The sequence below is a fragment of the Podarcis pityusensis genome, assembly GCF_964106645.2.
Source record: "Podarcis pityusensis genome assembly, chromosome: 1".
Lineage (NCBI taxonomy): Eukaryota > Metazoa > Chordata > Lepidosauria > Squamata > Lacertidae > Podarcis > Podarcis pityusensis.
The window spans coordinates 110,399,547-110,422,787 of record NC_138028.1 but is presented as its reverse complement, the minus strand read 5'-3'; the positions used below and the strand labels follow the sequence as shown (position 1 = coordinate 110,422,787).

The 23,241-nt window shown below is 43.9% G+C and overlaps 1 protein-coding gene across 1 annotated transcript in view; it reads left to right on the top strand.

Moving 5' to 3' along the window:
* LOC308486397 (sodium channel protein type 2 subunit alpha-like) overlaps positions 1–23,241 on the top strand; it is an 83,097-nt gene that overhangs the window by 44,595 nt on the left and 15,261 nt on the right. The window contains exons 17-21 of the mRNA XM_081023214.1: positions 8,196–8,552; positions 9,011–9,496; positions 20,787–20,907; positions 21,860–22,014; positions 22,320–22,493. Coding sequence (XP_080879340.1) covers positions 8,196–8,552; positions 9,011–9,496; positions 20,787–20,907; positions 21,860–22,014; positions 22,320–22,493 — 1,293 coding nt within the window. The remainder of the gene's footprint in view (positions 1–8,195; positions 8,553–9,010; positions 9,497–20,786; positions 20,908–21,859; positions 22,015–22,319; positions 22,494–23,241) is intronic.

Sequence of the window (23,241 nt, the reverse complement as noted above, 5' to 3'; positions counted from 1 at the left end):
CTCCAGCCCGGAGCGCCCCTGCCGGTGAGTCGCTTATACTCTCTAACAGAGCCAGAGCGCGAAGCTTTGCAGGACTTCCTGCGCAAGAACCTGGAGCGTGGGTTCATTAGGCCTTCTACCTCACCCACCGCTGCGCCAGTACTCTTCGTTAAGAAGAAATGTGGGGAGCTTCGCCTTTGCCATGATTACCGGGCCCTGAACAAAATTACCATCCCGGACCGGTACCCCTTGCCCCTTATTTCGGAGTTGCTGGAGCGGGTGCAAGGGGCGCAGATGTTCACCAAGCTTGACCTCCGGGGGGCCTACAATTTAATTAGGATCCGAGCCGGGGATGAGTGGAAGACAGCATTCGGGACCCGGTACGGGCAGTTCGAATACCTGGTTATGCCCTTCGGATTGTGCAACGCGCCCGCTGTGTTCCAACGGTACATCAACCACGTGTTCCAGGACTTGCTGGACAAGTACGTGGTGGTGTACCTGGATGACATTTTGATTTTCTCCCGTGACCCGGCTCGCCACGAGGGTCATGTCCGGACCGTGCTGCAGCGCTTGCGGGAGCACCGCCTGTATGCGAAGCTCAGCAAGTGCGAGTTCCATCAGCAGACAGTGGATTTTCTGGGTCACCGACTCTCTCCAGATGGGGTGCAGATGGATCCTGGGAAGGTGGCAGCGGTTCGGGAATGGGCGGCACCTCGGAACCGCAAGGACCTACAGCGTTTCCTGGGGTTCGCCAACTATTACCGGACCTTCATTGCGGGTTACGCTCGTCGCACTACCCCATTGACCCGGCTACTGCGCCCCAAGACGCCGTTTTCCTGGGAAGGCGAGGCAGAGGAGGCGTTTCAGGGGTTGAAGGCCTGTTTCCAGAGAGCGCCGATCTTGCAACATCCGGATCCTTCTCGACCCTTTGTGGTAGAGACTGACGCCTCCAGTACGGCTCTCGGTGCCGTCTTGTCTCAGCAGTACGGACCTGATGCGCCACTCTTACCCTGCGCCTTTTATTCCCGCCAGCTCCTGCCGGCGGAGCGTAACTATACTGTATGGGAGCGGGAACTACTGGCCATCAAGGTGGCTTTTGAGGTCTGGCGCCACCATCTTGAGGGGGCACGACACCCGGTGGAGGTGAGAACCGACCACCGGAACCTGGAGTACCTCCAGACCACCCGCAAGCTGAACCAAAGGCAGATCCGGTGGGCGTTGTTCTTTTCCCGGTTCCAGTTCCGGATCCGCTACATCCCTAGCTCCCAAAACCAGAAGGCGGATGCCCTGTCCCGGAAACCTGAAGACAACACAGACACGGTACAGCAGGCAGTACCCACCACGATCCTACCACCGGCTGCATTCCTGGCCACCCAGGAGGCTGAGCCACTGCAGGCTCGGGTGCGGGAACAGCAGCGGGTCGACGCTTGGGCCCAGGAACGACTCCAGGAACTGGCCGAAGGGTCATGCCCTCAGTACCCGGGGCTGGTCCTGCATCAGGGCCTTCTGCTGCACCACGGGCGCCTGTACATCCCGCCAGGGCCGCTGCGGGCTGAGGTTCTCCGGATGACCCATGATGCTCCAGCAGCAGGGCACTTTGGGCGGTATCGGACCACCCATCTGGTAAGCCGTGAGTTTTGGTGGCCCCGTCTGAAGGCTGACGTGGCTCGCTACGTCGCTGGTTGTGATGTCTGCCGGCGGGCCAAGGGGCCTACCGGGCGACCCCCCGGCCTTCTTCAGCCGTTGCCGGTTCCACCACGTCCTTGGCACACGGTTTCTCTGGACTTTGTAGTGGAGCTACCCCCGTCTCGTGGCTGCACCTGCCTTCTAGTTTTCTCTGACCATTTCACGAAGATGGTGCACTGTGCCCCCTGCCCATCCGTACCCTCAGCTAAGGAAACCGCTCAGCTGTACCTTCAGCATGTCTTCCGCCTGCATGGCCTACCTGAGCGTGTGGTGTCCGACCGTGGCGTTCAGTTCACGTCCCGGTTTTGGCGTGCTTTGCACCAGGCCCTCGGAACAGAGGTCTGTCTCTCATCTGCCTACCACCCACAGACTGATGGCCAGACGGAACGGGCGAACGCGGTGCTGGAACAGTACCTCCGGTGCTACTGCAGCTACCAGCAGGATGACTGGGTCGACCACCTAGCATTGGCGGAGTTCGCTTACAACAATGCGGTGAATGCATCCACCCAGCAGACCCCGTTCCAGGCCAGTTACGGTTTTCATTCACGGTTGTTTCCGGATGTGCTGCCGGCATCTGCGGTCCCTGCGGTGACAGAGTGGCTTCAGGAGCTCCAGTCCCAGCAACAGCTGTTGATGGAGCAGCTGCGCCAGGCCAAGGAGGCGTACAAGGTCCAGGCCGACCGCCACCGCCAGGTGGGGCCGGAACTCCACGTCGGTGACCTGGTATGGCTCTCCACTCGCCACCTCCACCCTTCTCGACCTTCGCGGAAGCTGGACGCCCGTTTCACCGGCCCGTTCCCTATCGTGAACCAGGTCTCGCCTGTGGCATTCCGTCTCCAGTTGCCCGCAACCCTGAAGGTTCACCCGGTATTCCACAGGTCCCTTCTGAGTCCGGTGGCCCCACCCGACGAGTTCCACCCGGACCGTCCCCGACCGCAGCCAGTTTTGGTTCAGGGAGAGCCTGAGTACGAGGTGGAACGCATTCTGGACTCCCGATACCGCAGGGGAAAGCTGCAGTATCTCATTGACTGGAAGGGGTATGGGCCGGAGGACCGTTCCTGGGAACCAGCGGCCAACGTCCACGCGCCTGCCTGCCTCAGAGAGTTCCATGCGGCGTACCCCAGCAAGCCGGGTCCAGACCCTCGATTAAGGGGGGGGCCTGGGAGGGGGGATGGTGTGATGGCCTGGGATTCCGATTCTGAGAGTGAACCGGAGGAATCCCAGCCGGCACAGGAGTCCCCGCCTCCAGGGCCGGCTGAACTGGGGCAAGGCCTAGATTCTGAGGAGCCTGCACCTGTGCCAGATCCTCAGGAGCAGGCACCAGGTGAAACCATTCTGGCCCCAGAGGTGCTTGAGGACTCAGTGTCTACAGGTGAGTCTTCCCCGGGGCCCAGTAACCCTTCGGCCTCTCCTGAACTGCAGAGGCTTAGGGCAGAGAGGCGAAGGGAACTGGTTTCTCCCAGGAGGAGTGCTCGCCTTAAGGCCAGGAGAGGCGGGGCTCCTGGGGGCCGGGACCGCCCCTGGCCTTAGAGAAGATAAAGGGCAGTCAGCCCGGTCCCAGGTTGCGGGAGCAACGTCGTCATTGAAGAGCTGTTTTGGCCAGCATCCAGTCCTGTTCCTCCAGTGTTCCTGTTTCCCGCCCGGCTACCTGCTTCTGATCTTCGAGTGTTCCTGTCCCCGCCCGGCTCCCTGTTTCGGACCTCACCTCGCACTTTGTGGACTATCTCCAGGCTAGTGACTTAGGACTGAACTTTGACTACGGTAACAGTAACCTTCCCCCCGGGACCAGCACACTGTGGGAAGAGCTTATCAGAGCTTGCAGGGCAGCAGTTGAAGAAGGAGCAAAAAGGGTTTTCTTGTGTGTGTGTGTTTCTTTGTGTCTGATTAGCTGCTCTCCCTGTGCAAAGGTCAGAGGGGGCAGGGTTTCTGTTGAGGCAGGTGATTAGCTGTGGGAGGAGCTTATCAGAGCTTGCAGGGCAGTTTGATCCATCTTTTAGATTTAGGGGAGCTAGTCTCAAACGTTTGTTGGGGGAGACCTAGGTTTTTTTGTGGGGGAGTTATTTGTCCTGTCTTCACGCTTTTTATGATGGAGGACTGCTGTAGCCACCCCCAACGACACGTTCTCAAGATGGAGGGGGAAGGAACAGCTGCAGTCGCCTGCGGTTCCTGCGCAATGTTTGCCATCTTGCCAAAGGTTGCAGGCAGCTTTACCTGCAGCAATTGCATGTTGATTGCCCTCTTAAAAGACAAAGTCCAGCAACTAGAGGAACGTGTAGCTACGCTCCAAAGAATTAGAGAGCTGGAGCTCTTCTTGGAAGCAACAGAGCACACCGTCTCCACCAAGGAGGAGACAGGGGACTCCCCTGAGAAGGAGGCTAGTTCACCAACACAGGAGCCAGATATATGGAGAAACGTGACTCAGAGAAGTAGGAGGCCCAGGGTTCGCTCTGATTGTTTAGAAATACACAATCGCTTTGAGGTCCTCTCCCCTATCATGGAAGACGAAGAGCAGACTCCATTTGAGGATCTCTCCCTCATTACAGTCGATCAGGTATATGAAGATGAGCAGCAAAGTCAGTCCTCAGGGAATGTGCAGGCGACCTTGGAACGGACAGCTCACGGAAGAACCCCGACCAAACCTAAGAGGAGGCGTGTAGTGGTGATAGGGGATTCCCTACTGAGGGGAACAGAAGCAGTGATCTGTGGGCCTGACAAGATGTCTCGGGAAGTGTGCTGTCTCCCCGGGGCTAAGATCCAAGATGTAACTGAACAACTGCAAGGAATCATAAAACCCTCTGACAAATACCCCTTCCTCTTGGTTCATGTGGGAACCAATGACACTGCAAGCAATAGCCTCCAGAAGATCAAAAGAGACTACGAGGCTCTGGGCAGGAAATTGAAGCAATTAAATGCACAAATTGTCATCTCATCTGTCCTCCCAGTTGAACGACGTGGCCCAGGGAGAGAGGGAAAAATAGTGGAAGTGAACAGCTGGCTTCGCAAATGGTGTAAACAGGAACGGTTTGGATTCTTAGATCACGGACTGCAGTTTCTTGAAGATGGACTTCTGGCAAGCGATGGGCTGCACCTCACAACGGTTGGGAGAAATGTTTTTGCCAAAAATCTCAGAAACCTCATCAGGAGGGCTTTAAACTGACTAATGTGGGGGAGGGAGACAGTGCTCCTGAAGGTAGGAGTCTATCAATTGATGAAGATGATCATCCAAATGTCATAGACCAAATGGAGCAAACAGCACGCAGACCTAGTGGTGGGAGGAAAAAATCCTTAAATAAGAGACACGGGGGAATGATTAATGGACTTCAACGTCTGTACACTAATGCGCAAAGCATGGGAAATAAACAAGATGAGCTTGAGCTCTTGGTACAGCAAACTAAATATGGCATAATAGGCATCATTGAAACCTGGTGGGATAAGTCCCACGATTGGAATGTAATAATGGGGGTATACAATCTATTTCAGAGAAACAGACCAGACAAGAAAGGAGGAGGAGTGGCGCTATATGTCAGGGATGTGTATACCTGTGAAGAGATCCAAGATTTAGAACCTCAAAGCCAAAGTGAGAGCATTTGGGTCAAAATTAAGGGAGAGAAGAATAACAGTGACCTCATTGTGGGAGTTTACTATAGATCCCCAAGCCAAACGGAGGACATAGATGATGCCTTCCTGGAACAGATGGCCAAGCATGCAAAAGGAAGGGAGATAGTAGTAATGGGGGACTTCAATTACCCGGATATTTGTTGGATGTCAAACTCAGCCAAGAGCATAAGGTCAAACAGATTCCTCACTGGCCTTGCAGACAACTTCATTGTCCAGAAAGTGGGAGAAGCAACAAGAGGAACAGCCATTTTAGATCTGGTCCTAACCAATGTTGATGACCTGGTTAGTGGGGTAGAAGTGGAAGGATCATTAGGCACGAGTGATCATGCTCTTCTGAAGTTTACTATACAGTGGAAAGGAGCAGCCAAGCATATTAGGACTCAATTTCTTGACTTTAAGAAAGCCGACTTCATAAAACTTAGGGAAGTGCTGGGTGACATCCCATGGACAGTAATACTAAAAGGAAAGGGAGTTCATGATGGCTGGGAGTTTGTTAAGAGGGAGATAGTAAAAGCACAACCTCAGGCAATACCAATGAGACGGAAACATGGAAGGTGCCTAAAGAAGCCAGAGTGGCTATCTAAAGAACTTTTAACTGAGTTAAGATTAAAAAAGGATGTGTACAAAAAATGGAAAAGGGGGGAAACCACCAAAGAGGAATTCAAACAAATAGCCAGCACGTGTAGACACAAAGTCAGAAAAGCTAAAGCACAGAATGAACTCAGGCTTGCTAGAGAGGTTAAAGGCAACAAAAAAGGCTTTTATGGGTATGTTCGTAGCAAAAGGAAGAACAAAGAAACAGTGGGGTCACTCAGAGGAGAAGATGGTGAAATGCAAACAGGGGACACAGAAAGGGCCGAACTCCTCAATGCCTTCTTTGCCTCAGTCTTCTCCGATAAAGAAAACAATGCCCGACCTGAAGAATTTGAAGCAAATGATTCAGCAAAGGAAACACAGCCCAGAATAACTAAGGAGATAGTACAAGAATACTTGGCTAGTTTAGATGTATTCAAGTCTCCAGGGCCAGATGAACTGCATCCAAGAGTATTAAAAGAACTGGCAGATGTGATCTCAGAACCACTGGCAGTCATCTTTGAGAATTCCTGGAGAACAGGCGAAGTCCAGGCAGACTGGAGGAGGGCAAATGTTGTCCCTATTTTCAAAAAGGGGAAAAGAGAGGACCCAAATAATTACCGCCCAGTCAGTCTGACATCAATACCAGGGAAGATTCTGGAGCAGATCATTAAGCAAACAGTCTGTGAGCACCTAGAAAGGAATGCTGTGATCACCAATAGTCAGCATGGATTTCTGAAAAATAAGTCATGTCAGACTAACCTGATCTCGTTTTTTGACAGAATTACAAGCCTGGTGGATGAAGGGAACGCAGTTGATGTAGCCTACCTTGATTTTAGCAAGGCATTTGACAAGGTGCCCCATGATATTCTTGTAAAGAAGCTGGTAAAATGCGGTCTTGACTATGCTACCACTCAGTGGATTTGTAACTGGCTGACTGACCGAACCCAAAGGGTGCTCATCAATGGTTCCTCTTCATCCTGGAGAAGAGTGACTAGTGGGGTGCCACAGGGTTCTGTCTTGGGCCCGGTCTTATTCAACATCTTTATCAACGACTTGGATGATGGACTCAAGGGCATCCTGATCAAATTTGCAGATGACACCAAACTGGGAGGGGTGGCTAACACCCCAGAGGACAGGATCACACTTCAAAATGACCTTGACAGATTAGAGAACTGGGCAAAAACAAACAAGATGAATTTTAACAGGGAGAAATGTAAAGTATTGCACTTGGGCAAAAAAAATGAGAGGCACAAATACAAGATGGGTGACACCTGGCTTGAGAGCAGTACATGTGAAAAGGATCTAGGAGTCTTGGTTGACCACAAACTTGACGTGAGCCAACAGTGTGACGCAGCAGCTAAAAAAGCCAGTGCCATTCTGGGCTGCATCAATAGGAGTATAGCATCTAGATCAAGGGAAGTAATAGTGCCACTGTATTCTGCGCTGGTCAGACCTCACCTGGAGTACTGTGTCCAGTTCTGGGCACCACAGTTCAAGAAGGACACTGACAAACTGGAACGTGTCCAGAGGAGGGCAACCAAAATGGTCAAAGGCCTGGAAACGATGCCTTATGAGGAACGGCTAAGGGAGCTGGGCATGTTTAGCCTGGAGAAGAGGAGGTTAAGGGGTGATATGATAGCCATGTTCAAATATATAAAAGGATGTCACATAGAGGAGGGAGAAAGGTTGTTTTCTGCTGCTCCAGAGAAGCGGACACGGAGCAATGGATCCAAACTACAAGAAAGAAGATTCCACCTAAACATTAGGAAGAACTTCCTGACAGTAAGAGCTGTTCGACAGTGGAATTTGCTGCCAAGGAGTGTGGTGGAGTCTCCTTCTTTGGAGGTCTTTAAGCAGAGGCTTGACAACCATATGTCAGGAGTGCTCTGATGGTGTTTCCTGCTTGGCAGGGGGTTGGACTCGATGGCCCTTGTGGTCTCTTCCAACTCTATGATTCTATAAGTATCGCTTGTGAAATTTGTTAACTGATTAGTAACTCCACCATGTTCCTTGAATTCATGCTTTAATCTAGTCTATAAAACAAATGTCATTCCAAAAGGATTTGACACATATACCAAATGTGAACTGATGGCTACTGTAGAAATGCTAATTGCAATGGAAAAAAATATGTGAATGCAGTTATAAATGCTCAGTATGTGGCCTGTTTCTCATTCATTTCCTAAATTCCACTAAATGTATATAAGCAGTTTGTTCCTCCTTCTCTCTCTAAATTTTGACCAACTGTATTATGTTTTCATTTCTGAAGCTAAAATACAAAACACATGGAGAAGTATTTTGAGTAGTAATGATAATGTCTTATTGTTATTGTTTTCCAGCTCCGGGTTTTCAAATTAGCAAAATCCTGGCCGACGCTAAATATGCTGATCAAAATTATCGGCAACTCTGTGGGAGCTTTGGGAAATCTGACCTTGGTCCTGGCCATCATTGTCTTCATTTTTGCCGTGGTGGGCATGCAGCTGTTCGGCAAAAGCTACAAGGAATGTGTGTGCAAGATTGCAGAAGACTGTGAGCTTCCACGCTGGCACATGAATGACTTTTTCCACTCTTTCTTGATTGTGTTCCGAGTCCTTTGCGGAGAATGGATAGAAACCATGTGGGACTGCATGGAAGTTGCAGGTCAAACCATGTGCCTCATTGTGTTCATGCTGGTCATGGTGATTGGAAACCTCGTGGTATGTAAATCAGGCTTTTTGAAAAGTATTAGGATGTTCAATAAACGCTGTTTTGTAGAAAAATCAATAGGCCAGAGTTTGACTCTGGGTCCTTATTAAGCTTTGTATTGTATTAATATGAATGGTTTTACAAGGCTAGTTTTCTTAGAAGAACAAGTTGGCCACAGAAGAAAAATATGTTATTCTAGTTTGCCATGAGAAAAACAGAGGAGAAACTATGTGTCAGAACAGAAGTGCTTCTCTATCTATGCACATTATGTTTTAGAAAAAATGCAGCTGTACATAGGATCTTCCCGATAAAAGATGAGAAACTTGTGTTTTAAAACAAAACGGTCTATTGATTGGCCCACTGTGTGTTTCTCCTTCCTCCTCCTCCTCCTCCTCCTCTTCCTTTGTTGATCTTCTTTTTCTGTACAATAGAAACCTGTATTGGTTTTGTTCTTTCCCCCACCTTTTAGGTACTGAACCTCTTTCTGGCCTTGCTTCTGAGCTCCTTTAGTTCAGATAACCTCGCTGCTACTGATGACGATAACGAAATAAACAATCTTCAGATTGCTGTGGCAAGAATTCAAAAGGGAGTAGATTATGTAAAGAAAAAATTACGAGAGGTTGTCGAAAAAGGCGTTGTCAGGAGGCAGAAAGCTGTGGAGGATATCAAAGCGCTCGAAGAACTAAGCAACAAGAAAGACAACTACATTTCCAACCATATGATGGTTGAAATAACTAGAGACGTTAATTACCTGAGAGATGGGAATGGAACCACAAGTGGTGTGGGCACAGGCAGCAGTGTGGAAAAATACATTATTGATGAAAATGATTATATGTCATTCATAAATAATCCAGGCCTTACTGTGACTGTACCAATGGCAGTTGGAGAGTCGGATTTTGAAAATATAAATACAGAGGAATTTAGCAGCGAATCTGAAATTGAAGAAGGCAAAGAGGTAGGATTTTATACACACACACATATATATATACACAAGCACATGTGAAATGAAGCTGAAAACTAATGAAAAATACAATTTTGAATGTATTTTATTGACATTGTCGTATTTATGTCTCTGCACATGTAGCAGTGCTGCAAGATTAGGCAGTTCTTACTTCATAGCAACCTTCTTACTGCTTATTAGTTCCTTTCTTATTGTAAGCGTGTGTTTGGTTTACAATGGTGACATTTCTCCCATGGTGTAAAATTTTGAATGTGTGGGGGTCATGGTGCATGAGGAGGGGACTGTTAATTTCCCTTATCAGCTATGAGCCCACCCTGAAAATTCCCTCACAGATAATTTAAAAATACACCTACTAGGGCCAATAGGAGGTGATTCCCCCCAAGCCTTACAGGGGAAAGGGCAAGGAGAGGGGGATGGGGGCTGAATGGGGAGACCCTACAGGTTGAATCAGACCTATGGACTAACTTACTCCTGATGGGCTTACTCCTGGTGTCAACAGTGCTGAGCTAGATGGAGCTATAGCCAGTATAAGACAACTTCCTATGTCCCCATGTTCTCTTGCACATGAGAGTCTTGCAACTCACCTTTCATGCTCTGCTATGCAGTAGCAACAGAACATCAGGTTGAATGGTAGAAGAGCTCGCCTCATCAGAGAAGGTGAAAGCTCAGGGAAGGTGTCTGTAAGGGTGTAGAGGAGTTGGAGTCAATAATGCCCCCTTGCCACACACCTCAAGTTCCTTAGAGCATTCCCCCTGGAAGCTGGTATTTAAAAAGCTGAACAAAAGTGGGGGGGGGGGGGGGGAGAGAGAGACTGTTAACTTAGATGTAAAAAAACAGCTCTGCCCTGCTTTCCTCACATCCATGCTAATGGGAAACGACTGTTCAGACTATCACTGAAGCCTAAAAGAAAATGTAAAGTGGTTTTGAGGAAAACCGCACTAGGCAGAGGCCTACGGGAATGGGCTGGCCAGGATCCAAACCCTTCATGTGCAAACAGAAAGTGTGTCTGATCCACACATAGGAATACGTGTGTGTGAGAGAGATAGTTTGAGTAGCAGCCCTTCGCACCTCATGGAGTGCTGTTCTGGGGGACCTTAAGCTTGGAGGAGTTTCAAGGTGCTTCCCATGAAGGAACAGAGAACTACATCTAAGTACTTGGGATTGCAGCTGTGCTGAATAATCCTTGAAGCATTTTACTTGATAGATTGCTACCGAAACATCAAGTATTCAAGTTCTTGAGTATTATTTAGTCACCTATATGAGTACTCCAGAAAAGATGCAAACAAAACTTTTTATGGAAGGGAATAAAATGACATAAATTCAGGAAAAATGAAATCTGGACATCTATTTAGGTTCTGTGGTGATCTTGCCTTGGAAATGTATGGTTTTCATTGGGAAAAGCTTTAAAGTATGGCATTTCCTATTTTAGACAGAAGTATCTCTTTTCGTCCCCATGTCTTGCTTCCATAGACTTGATTCTTCTTATATGCAGGATTTGTAGTTTTTACTACTGACTGATTAAATACTTGGTTTGGCAACGTGCACAATTATTGACAGGTATTTATTAGAGCTGGCTGTATTCAGTGGGTCATCTTGACATCAAAAAATTTATTTGATTCCAGCATGAGTCAGAATGGCCAAAGAAATGATCTGCTAACATTATTATAAACTGCTATCTAATGTGACAATAATCTCAGTGAGTGGCATTGATGAATAGAAAACATAAATGAAGCCTAGCCAAATGAAGAATACATCCTACTTTATAGAGGGCAGCCCTCTATTTGAAACGTTGTCAGAGGACACTCCTCTGTTTCAAGGCAACCTCTGTTTGAATGCCTGTCTGGTCCAAGTCTCATTTTAAAATATTAAGGCATTGGTTTGCATCAAATTTGCAAATAATGTAAGTAAAAATCCAACAAAATCTCACCAAAATGGGGAATTCCTTTGGCCAGTTGTGCAAATAGCTATTAAATGTTGCTAAACCTTTCACCAGCAATTCTATATGGTGTGTTCTGGAAGCACTGGACATTTTTTAAAAATAAGATTATCTTTTAAAGTTTCAAAGCCAAAATGGTTTTTGTGCATTTGTATGCTGTATAATTTACTCTTACAGCTCTCTCTCTCTTTTACCTGTATTCAATAATTTCTTGTAGTGGTTTCTTAACCAGTTATGTAACATTTATAAGAAGTGCACCACCAATTCCTTCCTCTAGACTATTCTCTCCATCATTCCTTTTCTTGTCATTAGATCTTTGGTCTTCTGGTCTTGAAGTACTATAGTTAAATGAATACATTGACTGGTTGAGAGCTGGGTTCACTTTCTTACCCAGTGACACTTCACCTGTTATTAGTAGTTTTGATTTTGATTTTTTGAAAGGATATTTGTTTCCTAATACCTGGCTGAGAATATATTCTGTGCAGCTTGTTTTATTTATTTTCAAAATTTGCAATTTTATTTATCTTAAATTGGAGCGTAACTGTGTCCCAAACTAATGGAAGTGTTTCTCCTTAATAAAAGCAATGTTGCTTTCTTCTTCTTTTCAGTTGTGTGGCTCAAAACCTTGAGGGTTGTGCAGGAGCATAACTTGCAAGATTCATACAATAGAAAGAGACACATTTAGTTTCACACATTCATTCCTCAGGCCCCTCCCCTGGAATTTTCATAATTAAGGTCAAGGGGAAGCCTGTTGAATTGAGAAGCTCCAGGACATCTTTGCAGAAAAGATCTGAAACAACAGCCCTTCCCTCAAAAAAGGAACAGCAGAGGTCTCAGTTACTGAGGAAAACAAACTTCTTGCCATTTCTATCTTTTTTCTGTCTTTGGTTCATCAGATCCTTCTGCAAGCTATTGATTACAGTGTAAAATGCAGAATGGTTAAGAAACCAGAAAGGAGAATAGAACAAGCCTTTTCTCTTTATGCTAAATAATACATTAATTTAGGCTGTAGTCCAAGAGACCACTGATGATGGACAGACCATTTTTTAACAAGTGACACTTAATATATTTCTGGATTATAATAGGAATCCTGACAAAGGGGAGATCACATTGCAGAAGAAGGAGCTTTGCCAGATCAAAATGTTCCAGAACAGGGGCATCGTGGTTCTTGTTTTAACAAAGTAATAGAAATCTAGGATGTCTCCCACTCCCCCCAAAAAACAAGTTGCCTTTCACATTAGAATGAAGAACTTCACTTAAATAGTTGTGTTCCTGTGCGTGCTTATTTGCAGTAAATTCCAATTTAACTCAGAGAGACTTGCTTCTGAACGCTCATGTGTATATTGAGCTTTAAGCTCACAAAGGGCCTCCAGTCAACTTTGGAGAGGAGCTCTCAAACTCAGTCTCCTAACACCAGCACTTTTCCTTGCCATAGCTGGCTGGCCTGGGGAGGAAGAGTGAATTTAAGTGGGGGGAAAGAAGGCCCAGTGTCCACAGCTGGCTCAGTGGTCCTGTTCTCCTGGCTGATCCCTACAATGCCAGTTGCTGATTGTGGATCCAGACTCATGCTTCAGAAGGAAGGAGGGAGGGGTACATAATCCCAGGATCCTCTCCTGATCTCTTAACCATAGTTTAACAACTGTAGGCGATACATCACCAGCACATGAAACAAAACAAAGTAGCTGTGACTGCTAATCCTTCTTCATAGTGATCCCTGTTACTCTGATTATGCACACATAGACCATGTGGGGAATCTGTGGCCTTCCACTTGTTGTTAGACTACAACTCCCACCATTCTTGACCATTGGCCATGCTGGGTGGTGATGATGGGAGTTAGATCATGACAATATCTAGAAGGCTGCAGATTCACTGGCCCTGATGTAGAAGATTCTTAAGGATGTAAACTGAATTCTGCAACCAGCCAGTTTATCTGTATATACCTTTTCTTGCAAGTTTGATAATGATATCTTTAGCTCTCTTTCTCTCCCCCCCCCCTTCCTGAAAATGTACTAAAGCCATGTCTGAATGCTAGCCTCCAAAGAGCAAAAGACTGGAGGTACTATGTCATGAACTTCATTGCCTGCCATTCTTACTTCTCACAGGGGTAAAACCAAGCAGGAGCAATCAAGAAGGCAGCTCTGGTCCTTTTTAACCAGGTAGATTCAACGTACCGCCACTCTTGCACAGGTTACCTAAGCAAGCTATACATACATAATCACACTTTTCTGGTGAATATTGACTGGCCTGCATGCTACCGAGCTATGTTTCCTTCCCTGCCCATTGCAAGATGGTCTAGACATGCACAGCTGCTCTCTGCTGAGTCCTGTGACTCACACATCACAGCATGGTCAGGCAAGATTGGCAACCCCAACATACATTTTGATTCTGCTAATGACTTTTCTAGATGTATTTGATTATCAAGTCCTTTCAATAGCTACTGCATGACCTATAGGTTTTGTAAGATGGATCATGAACTGACAAGAATGTTGAACTCTCCAAAGGCCAAGGGGGAAAAAGGGAGCATGCATAGTTTTTAAAAACAATAAAAACAACCCTTTTTGATTCAGCCCTTATAAATGTGGCACATATTTAATAGTCTTCTTCCGAAGGGGACGGCGACGCGTTAAATGAATATAATTTCCAATTTTAATTGCTTCTTGGGTTTCTCTGTTCTATCTATCTATCTATCTATCTATCTATATACATACACAACTTTCTTGAACTGTTCTTTCAAGGTGTTGTCATGCATGGTTCTCTAAACCTAATACAATTCCTCTAGAATTTGTTTGAGGATTTTCATATATATATTATGATTCGGGACAGACTATAGGCAAAAAAGTAGTCATGGGCAGAGCAATTGTATGAGGGAGAGAGAATCTATGGTTGGAAGAACAGCCAAAGCACTCTCAATCTAGCACCAAGCAAGGCAGTAGGTGGAGACGTTGGAGAGGAAATAAATATGCCAGCTCCCAGGCTGACATATTTCCCTTCCATGTCAGAGGTGGGATTGGGATCTGCCCTGATCCACCCATTTTCTCTCCCTATTTGTGCTGGAGCATTAATAGCAGAAGGGGGATGGTTGTGGAGGTTTCCATGGACACCACAAGGAAGGTTCCAGGGCAAACCTGCTTCCTCTCTGCCATTGGAGAGGGACATCTTCTGTATCCTATGGTTGCTGGGATACCTCCTGGGGATTACTGGATTGTACCCTCATTGTTGTTTCTTTTTAAAAAAAAATATAAAAAATATCTTTATCAAACAATGCATTTAAAACAAAGAAACAAACCAAAAGGGGTACATGTTTTCTGATCAATTATTTGATTTTGATATTGGATATTAATAGTGGTAAAACAGAATAAATGCCAAATTCAAACCAATAATTCATATTTGTTCTTCAGAAAATGCTCTATAGTCAATCTTATGCTTTTAAAATTCCCAGAACATTTGCTTTAATTTTTTTAAGCAAACATTTAGCCAAAAAAGTGATACTTCTGCAGTCAGAGTGATGCTTGCTGTTCCAATTCAGAAGGTTTCAGTGGCAGCTGCCAGGCAAGCAGCAAGTGCAGAGATGGTTGGCTGCATCCTTGCCTTTAACAATAAGATGTTAAAAGCTGTGGTAATAATGAAATCACAAGATGTTATAATATTGCGGAGTTTGTACTAGCCACTGAGCTTTCACACTTATTCACAAATGAGTTAGAACTCTAAAAACAACTTGATTTGTTCAGGTTTTAATCTTCTCTGATCCTCAAAAGTAGGTAATAGCCAATTAAAAAAAATAATTAAAGTCAAAATAAAGTGACTAATTCTGCTATTGACATATTGCTGTTCACTAACAGACAGGTCAAATAAAAGCAAAAAAAGTATTTGATGAGACTCCTGGGCTAGGCGGCGGTACCACACAGAATGCCTTTCTGAGTGGTTTGCTGTCCAAAACAGACTACATCTGCTACAGGGATCTGCATCCCCATATCAACATTCCCCATTACCTGGCCATATCTTTTACTGTGGGAGTGAATTCCCTCCTGCCCAGAGGTAGAGAAATGCATTACATAATGGTCCAGTTCATGCAATGCGTTCTCCTAGACCAGGGATGTCCCACTTCCAAGAGACTGCGATCTACTCCCACTATAATAACACTGGCAGTGCTCTACCCTTTGGATTAACCAAAGTTGTTGAGCTTTCTTGGGGGAGACCCATTTTTTTGCAAATTGATTTACTCTCCGTTTTTGGTTATACGAATCCTACCTTTTGGCAATGCAATAACTGGCCACCCTGATCAGTGCGCTATTGGTAATCTTAAGAAAGACATTAAGAAATCATTTTAAGCAAATTGTTGAGGACTGCTTTCTTGGAGTATAAAACACAAATATTGTCAGGCTGCAGTTCAGGAAGAGGCTTTTGGTTGAAGGGGTGAGAAACATTTAATTTGTTGTCTTACACTCTATGCAACTAAAACCTTTTTTTTAAAAAAAATCAGAAATGTGACTGAATTGTAAAAGAAAATGAGAATTATTTATCTGAGAGTTTGTCAAGTCTCAGGGCAATGCTCAAGCTGACTTATCCCTGATAATTTATAATGGCTGAATCCCTTTGTTTATTTTACTGTCACCTGAATCATGAAATGGTTTGTAAAGCTTTTAACATTTGTATAACGGCCTGCTCCTGCTCCCATTGAAACAGTGTCCAGCGAAAAGCAAATGAGAGCAAGACCGGGCTTTAAGTGAATGCTTTAACAATGGAAATGAGCCCCATTAACATGCTGTTGGGCAAAGCTTGTGTTGATTATTCTTTTGTGGGCAAAAAAACCAAGAGCTGTGCTCAAATCCAAAAGAGGCTGCTAAAGTGGTTGTCCTATTGCTACCTACTCCTATTTAGATGATAACTGCTGCGTACTATCCAATGTTTTATGATTCCAATTATTTTTTTTCATATCATCTTTTTTTTTAAAAAAAGAAGAAGGTGGGTTTCTGCTTTTCTTGGTGCAGTTTCACTAGTATTGCACAGGCTTCTGCTCTAGTCAAGCATGTTGTTTTGCTGATTCAGGCCTTGGGAATGCTGCATCATCAACAAATGCTTTCTAATGTGTTCCTTGCGGGTAATATGATGTTCCCTCCCTAGTAGTGTACAGCGGTGACCTTTGAGAGGTCTCTAATGGAAAACGGCCTGGTAACATCTTGTCAAAGGGTTCGCTTTTTTAAAAAACGCAAAAGTAATTGTGTAAGTCAGGGATGGGGAAGCTGTGCCATAGCAAATGCTGCCGGACCAAATCTCCCAACGCACCTGACGATCGGACATGCTGGCTGGAGCTTCTGGCAGTTGGGAGTCCAACAACTTCTAGAAAGCCACAGGATTCCCATCCCGGGTATAAGTTATATGAGGATGTTTTTCCTAGTTTGCTTGTTTGAATAAGAATGCTCATCAGAGGAGAGATACCTGTTGTTCTTTTAAATTTAAATTACGGTATCAGGATTTTAATTCTTTTAAATGTAGCATGAATTGTATAATTTGCTAGAATTATTAGAGTTGTTTAAACTTGGGTCTGATTCTGTTGTTTAAGGATGCGCTGTAGCCAGTTTAAAAAAAAATGCTCACCTTGACCTGGTTCATAGATAACAAAGAATCATTATTCCCCACTTTACGGATGAGTCGTGGCATGCCTCAGGCTTGTGAACTTCCCATTTGACAATTCTCACCTTTCTTATCAGGAATTTTCAGTGTTGAACTAACCACAGTTCCCTGTGACATCCAAGTTCAGGGAACCATAGTTTGTTCCATCTGTGTTTTCAGAACAACACAGAAACTGAAATCAAGGTTTGTTCTCACCACACTTTTAATGTATGCCATGGAGAGCTGTGGTTTGTTTAAAACTAGAAGCGAAGGCATCTGATCTTTCGGTGCAAAGGAGCAGGAGAAGGGAGTGGGGAGTGCATGAGCCCAAGATTCACCATAGCTCATTCATGAAGCAGTAAACCATGGTATCCTGTTACATCTAAACCAGGCTATTCAGTTTGGGTGGTTGCAGATTTTGCATTAAGTTAATGGTTTCAATTTAAATTGTGTAATATCAGATGAATAATACATGGATTGGTTTAATATAGCTGTTCAAGTTGGGAGGCATTTTGCTTTCAATATACCCAACTAAATGAAACGCAAATCCTCCTTGCTGTGTGCTGAAGAAATCTTCACTGTGTTCAGTTGCAAATTTTTCTCTGAGCTAGCCTTTAAAATTGCATTGGCAGGAAGGAATGAGCCTTTAAAAATGTGCATCAGTTAAGAAATGTGACTTAATACAAAAGGAGCTCTTAAAACTTCCTTTCTTGCTTAAAGTAGGATCAGTATGCTTACAGTCAAGGTATGTTTTGTTTTATCTGCTAGGAAATAATATCTGCTGTTCCTGCTATGTTTGACTATTAAGTCCTATCCAACTGGGGAAGGAGAGGTAGGAAGCACATGCAGCTGGGGGATGATCATATTGAATTTAAAAAGGGAATAAAGTAAAGTACATTCACATATTTTACAAACGACACGTTGTAAAGATGGTGTTGCTGTAATGCCAACTGAGAAATCAGTTTATGGGATATACAAATATATATTGTTAAGCATATATGCCATTGCAAATTTAAAACAATGGCGTTTGAGTTTGATTGCAGACATAAACACGATTCTGCAATGGACAGTTGTGAAAACCCAAATGCCAGTTTCTTCATCCCCCAGTTAAAGTAAGTAGCTACAAACGTGCTAATACAGAAGTAACCAAACATTGAAGTTTACTTTCTGACAAACATATTGTTACTCACATTAGTTCAGACTTTATACTGAATGAGTTGGCCATATGCAGTTCTGCTCACCCCTCCCCATTTGTGTAATGTCTGAATAGGACTGCAGCCTAAACATTCAAACCCAGAGACTGAATGGGTTATTTACTTGTATAAAGGCATGGTTGATTTTACTACTTACCGGTAATCTATCATCTTGGTTCTCATATTTAGTCTCATATTTTAAACTTAATTTGTTTCAGCAAGCTAACTACTGGAGAATTCTTCCTGGTTTTTTAATTTGCCTAACAGCAAAATGCATCCAGATTAATTCAAAAATGTCATGCTCAAATTCTCAAGTGATGTAATTCTGTAAAAGCTCAGTTTTAGTCACCTTCTTCACAGCACAAAATCAGTAAAATTACATATTCTTCACCACCACTTAAGGAAATGCACCATCAGGGCCAAGTTAGACATGATGCCATTCATGTAATTAGCAATTACAAAGAGGGCATGAATAATTACTTTATGTAGCCACATAGGTTTCCAGCTCAAAGAATTCCTTTTTGTATTTTAATATGATACAGAAATATATATGCATAATCCTCCCTTTGACATGTCAGTACTATTGCCAAACAAATTGCTTTAACAAACTTAGATCAACCTTTGTTTAATTTGCTAAGAATATAGGTCAGGATTTCTAGTGTTAGTGCAAACTGTGTAACATTGAACAGTTTGATATTATTGGTAATTGTTTTTGCTTTTTACATAATATTTCATAATGTTTTAAAGGGTGTCAGTATAACAATTATTTAAAGTTGAAGAGTGAATTTCTAATGAAACTATTTCAGAACATGCTAATGTTAACATTGAAAAAGCTGTTCCAAATATAACACATGAGGATGCATAAATATAGGACAAATTCACAAGTTGTCCATCAGATGCTGATCTAGTGAAAGATGTTCCTTTGCCAGGATAGCATAACCATACAGTTGCCAATTTTGAACTGAATGCCTCTGAGCATGCACAGAGAGTCCCCGCTCCCAAAAGGGGGAAACAACAGAATGGGAATTTATAAACAACTGCCTGGAACAACTTTCCTGTTGGATACAATATAAATAAGCAAGCAAGGGACCAACTGATCAAACCCCCACTGGCAGATCTGCTGGGAAAATCTGAAGCCTCCCATATTAAATAGCAGGTCTAATGATATTACACTGGCCATGGCAAAGTTTCTTTCAGAAGTAAAAAGAAACAAAGATAATCAAGCTAGAGACAAAACAAAATGACTGCTTCGGTTTCTCTCTCTTTCGTGGTTGGCTGTCTTGGCTGTATTTTGTTCTGAAATTGTTCTATGGGTCTTTGGACCGTGATAAAGATTCATTATAATATAAATAATGTGCTAAACTCGCTGCCACTGCGCTGCAAAACTTGCCAAGTGCCCGTCTACTTACAGAGTTTATATGGGCAAAGTCTCTTGAGCATGTGCAGTATAATTTTCTGTCTGAAGTTGTAAAATGTAATTTGGTATTTTACACATTTTGGTTCAGTCTGGCTGCCTAGAACAGTGGTGCCTCCAATGGGTGCTTCATTCAGTGAGAGACAGCATGTCACAAAAAGCCAGGCAGACACTCAATAGTGGGGGAAAGCTTTCCTCATGCTTGACGGCTGGTTGGCTGCCTTACCTGTTTAGTGGTGGCCAGGAACCTTGTGTTCATCCTTAAACGGCACTGTTTCTGGGCAGATGGCAATGTGGCAGTGTAGGGCACCCGGATCTACATTAAAATGCAAATTCCCCACGCACATAGATGCATATAATATCCATATGTTGTGGTAACTCACACCAGCACACTGACATAACTCAGCTAGATTTTTGTGTGGCTGCATGAAAACAAGCAGCCATGAAACTCCAATTCTGGCTGGGTTTCCAAAATTATTATGGCAGAGTAGCAGCCTATTTTAATAATAGCTGGATGATGATAATAATAATAATAATAATAATAATAATAATAATATATGGAGTCCTACAGTAAATAGCAGGGTTATTTTAACATTAATTTGCTAGTTTACTCTTCTTCTGAAGTTAGTAAATAAACTTTGGACAACAGGCTATTTTCTATCATTTCTCTCTTTAGTGGTCCAGTTTTTCTTGAGTGAGTGGGTGAGAAATTAACAACAAACACACCTAAATTTAATATAATACAATGAAGGAGTTTGCAAATAGTTATCCAGCCCCACTTATTTCGGAATTCCTATACACCGTTGCTTTTCTACAACATAAGGAAATACTCAGGCTTATTATGAGAAAGGGGAAACACAGTTTGACTAGCATGCTTTTATTTGCATTAAAAACAAAACAAGCAAACTTAGGCTGCAATCCTATACCCAAGTTACCGAGAAAGGAGTAAACCCATTGAACTCAATGGGGCTTCCTTCCGAGTTGACATAGATAAGAATTTGTGGTTCCATCTGCTATGCACTGCCAATATAAATTTGAAAGAGCGCTGTCATACTTCACTATCTCCTTTTGAGTACGGCATAAAGTTGCAGGGGGCAAAAAACCATTTTTTCTGTGGGATTTTATTTTCAGAAGTTAAATGCAACCAGCTCTTCAGAAGGCAGCACAGTTGATATTGCCCCGCCTGGAGAGGGTGAACAGGCAGAGATTGAACCTGAAGAGGCTCTTGAACCTGAAGCCTGTTTTACAGAAGGTAACAGGGAAACAAAATAAACAAGTTGTGTTTGACAAATTAACTGTGGACTGCAGTTTTGCTGTGGCACAGCTTGCCACCATTGCCAAGATTCTTTCTCTGCTTCCAGCAGCTGGCAGGATACAAGGTGGGATTTTGAATTTAACCCACCTGTGAAATTGTCCGATCACGGGTTGGCTCAGGAGGCTGCTGACATAGTGGGGGCAGAGATGGCTATAGACTCTGCGGGGTCTTCATTCATGTCCGCTCCCCAGGCATAAATTTAGGGCCACCTTCTTGCCTTTCATTGCAGTTGGATTTCAGATCTCCTTCCCCGCCCCCCCTCCCTTTATTCAGAGTATTTTCATCATACAGTCTTTGCTTGGTTCCTTGCTATAGAAGTTTTTGGTCGGCATATTTCAGGCCAGGAAGGAATTTTGCCTCCAGACAAATTTGCTGGTCTTTGGGTGGGGGTGGGGGGTTGCTTGCCTCATAGCAACTGTCACAACTTGGGTGGATAAGGCATTGGTCTAAACTCCCTTGTCTTGAACGGTGGGGAGGGGTTGAACATATTTGCACCCCCCCCCAAAAAAAACCCCTGGGTATCCCTATAAAGGGATCCTAAGGAGAGTGTTACTGTCAGCACACATCAGTACTTCTGGATGTGGCTAATGGATTTTGGATGTGCTAGGGCTGCCATACATCTGGATTTTCCTGGACATTACCAGGATTTCAAAGGGTCTTAGACAAGTCAATTGAACAATTGAAAAATGGCAACCCTAGGATGTCCCTTTTAACATTAAGCCATAACAGCAACTATCCTCCTTCCTCACAAGGAAGGATAAAATGGGTGAACTCCATATATACAGTCCTCAACTCTGTGGAGGAAAGACTGGTTTCTTTAAAATTCTGAAATAAAGGTAACCATAAACATTTATTCCAAAATTTAACAATTTAATATCCTTGTAAACAGGCTGCATCAAGAAGTTCCCATGTTGTCAAGTGAGTATAGAAGATGGCCGAGGAAAAATCTGGTGGAATTTTAGGAAAACCTGCTACAGCATAGTTGAACACAACTGGTTTGAGACGTTCATTGTTTTTATGATTCTCCTCAGCAGTGGTGCTCTGGTGAGCAAAAATAAAAAATAAACACCTGCTATTTTCTCAGATTTTTCAATGGGCATTATAGAATGTATGGTGGCTAGTACAGTTACTTTCAGGTTTGGAAATGTTTGATAAATAATCATGATTCACAGATACTGTAGGATAGGTGCTTAAAAAAAACCAAGAATTCCTGCTCTCTTGCTAATTGTTTGGTAATATGTTAGCAGTAGAACAAGAAGCAGAAATGAAATTTTAGACCTGTATTTTAAAAAATAAGGTTTATCTCTGTGAACGATAAAGCAATGATTCCACCCTCCTCCCTGCCCTAGGCCTTTGAAGACATATATATTGAACAGCGCAAGACTATCAAGACCATGCTGGAGTATGCTGACAAGGTCTTCACATACATCTTCATTCTGGAAATGCTTCTGAAGTGGGTGGCCTATGGCTTTCAAATGTATTTCACCAATGCCTGGTGCTGGCTGGATTTCCTCATTGTTGATGTAAGTACTTGAAACCCATTGTTTGCTTTGTTCCTGTGCCGCCTCCTCATTATTTAGATCCCAAGCCTAAAAACATTACCATAACATTAAGAATAGTAATACCGCAAAGTTGACCTGAGAGTTGGGTCCTTTGCATCTGTCTTCATGAATCTGTGTTCCAGTCATGATTATTCAGTATAACATGAGAAGTGGCCTATATCTATCCATGTTAGCAAACCAAATACAGGTGAACCATCAGTGTTGCCCTGATTTTTCCAGTTCAAGTGCCACATATTCACCGATTCATTTAAACTTTAATTGTATCACCATAAAAGCAATAACAAACCAACATTTTAAAAAGTTGGAAAACTGCTCTGGGCATGTGAAGTGGGAAGATTTTTACCTCACAGAATGTTCAAGAAATAAATTGTGCTGACATGAAGAAAAATCACCTACCATGGAACGCAAATGTCTTGTAACACAGTAACAGTCGTAAAAAAATATTATTTGTACAAAAGTTAAAAAGGACCATGCCTGCAGGCTCAAGATCTAATATATGAAAATATGTATGTGGTAAAGAACAGTAAAAGGTAAAGGTAAAGGGACCCCTGACCATTAGGTCCAGTCGTGGCTGACTCTGGGGTTGCAGTGCTCATCTCGCTTTAGTGGCCGAGGGAGCCGGCATACAGCTTCCAGGTCATGTGGCCAGCATGACTAAGCCGCTTCTGGCAGTGCACGGAAACATCGTTTACCTTCCCGCCGGAGCGGT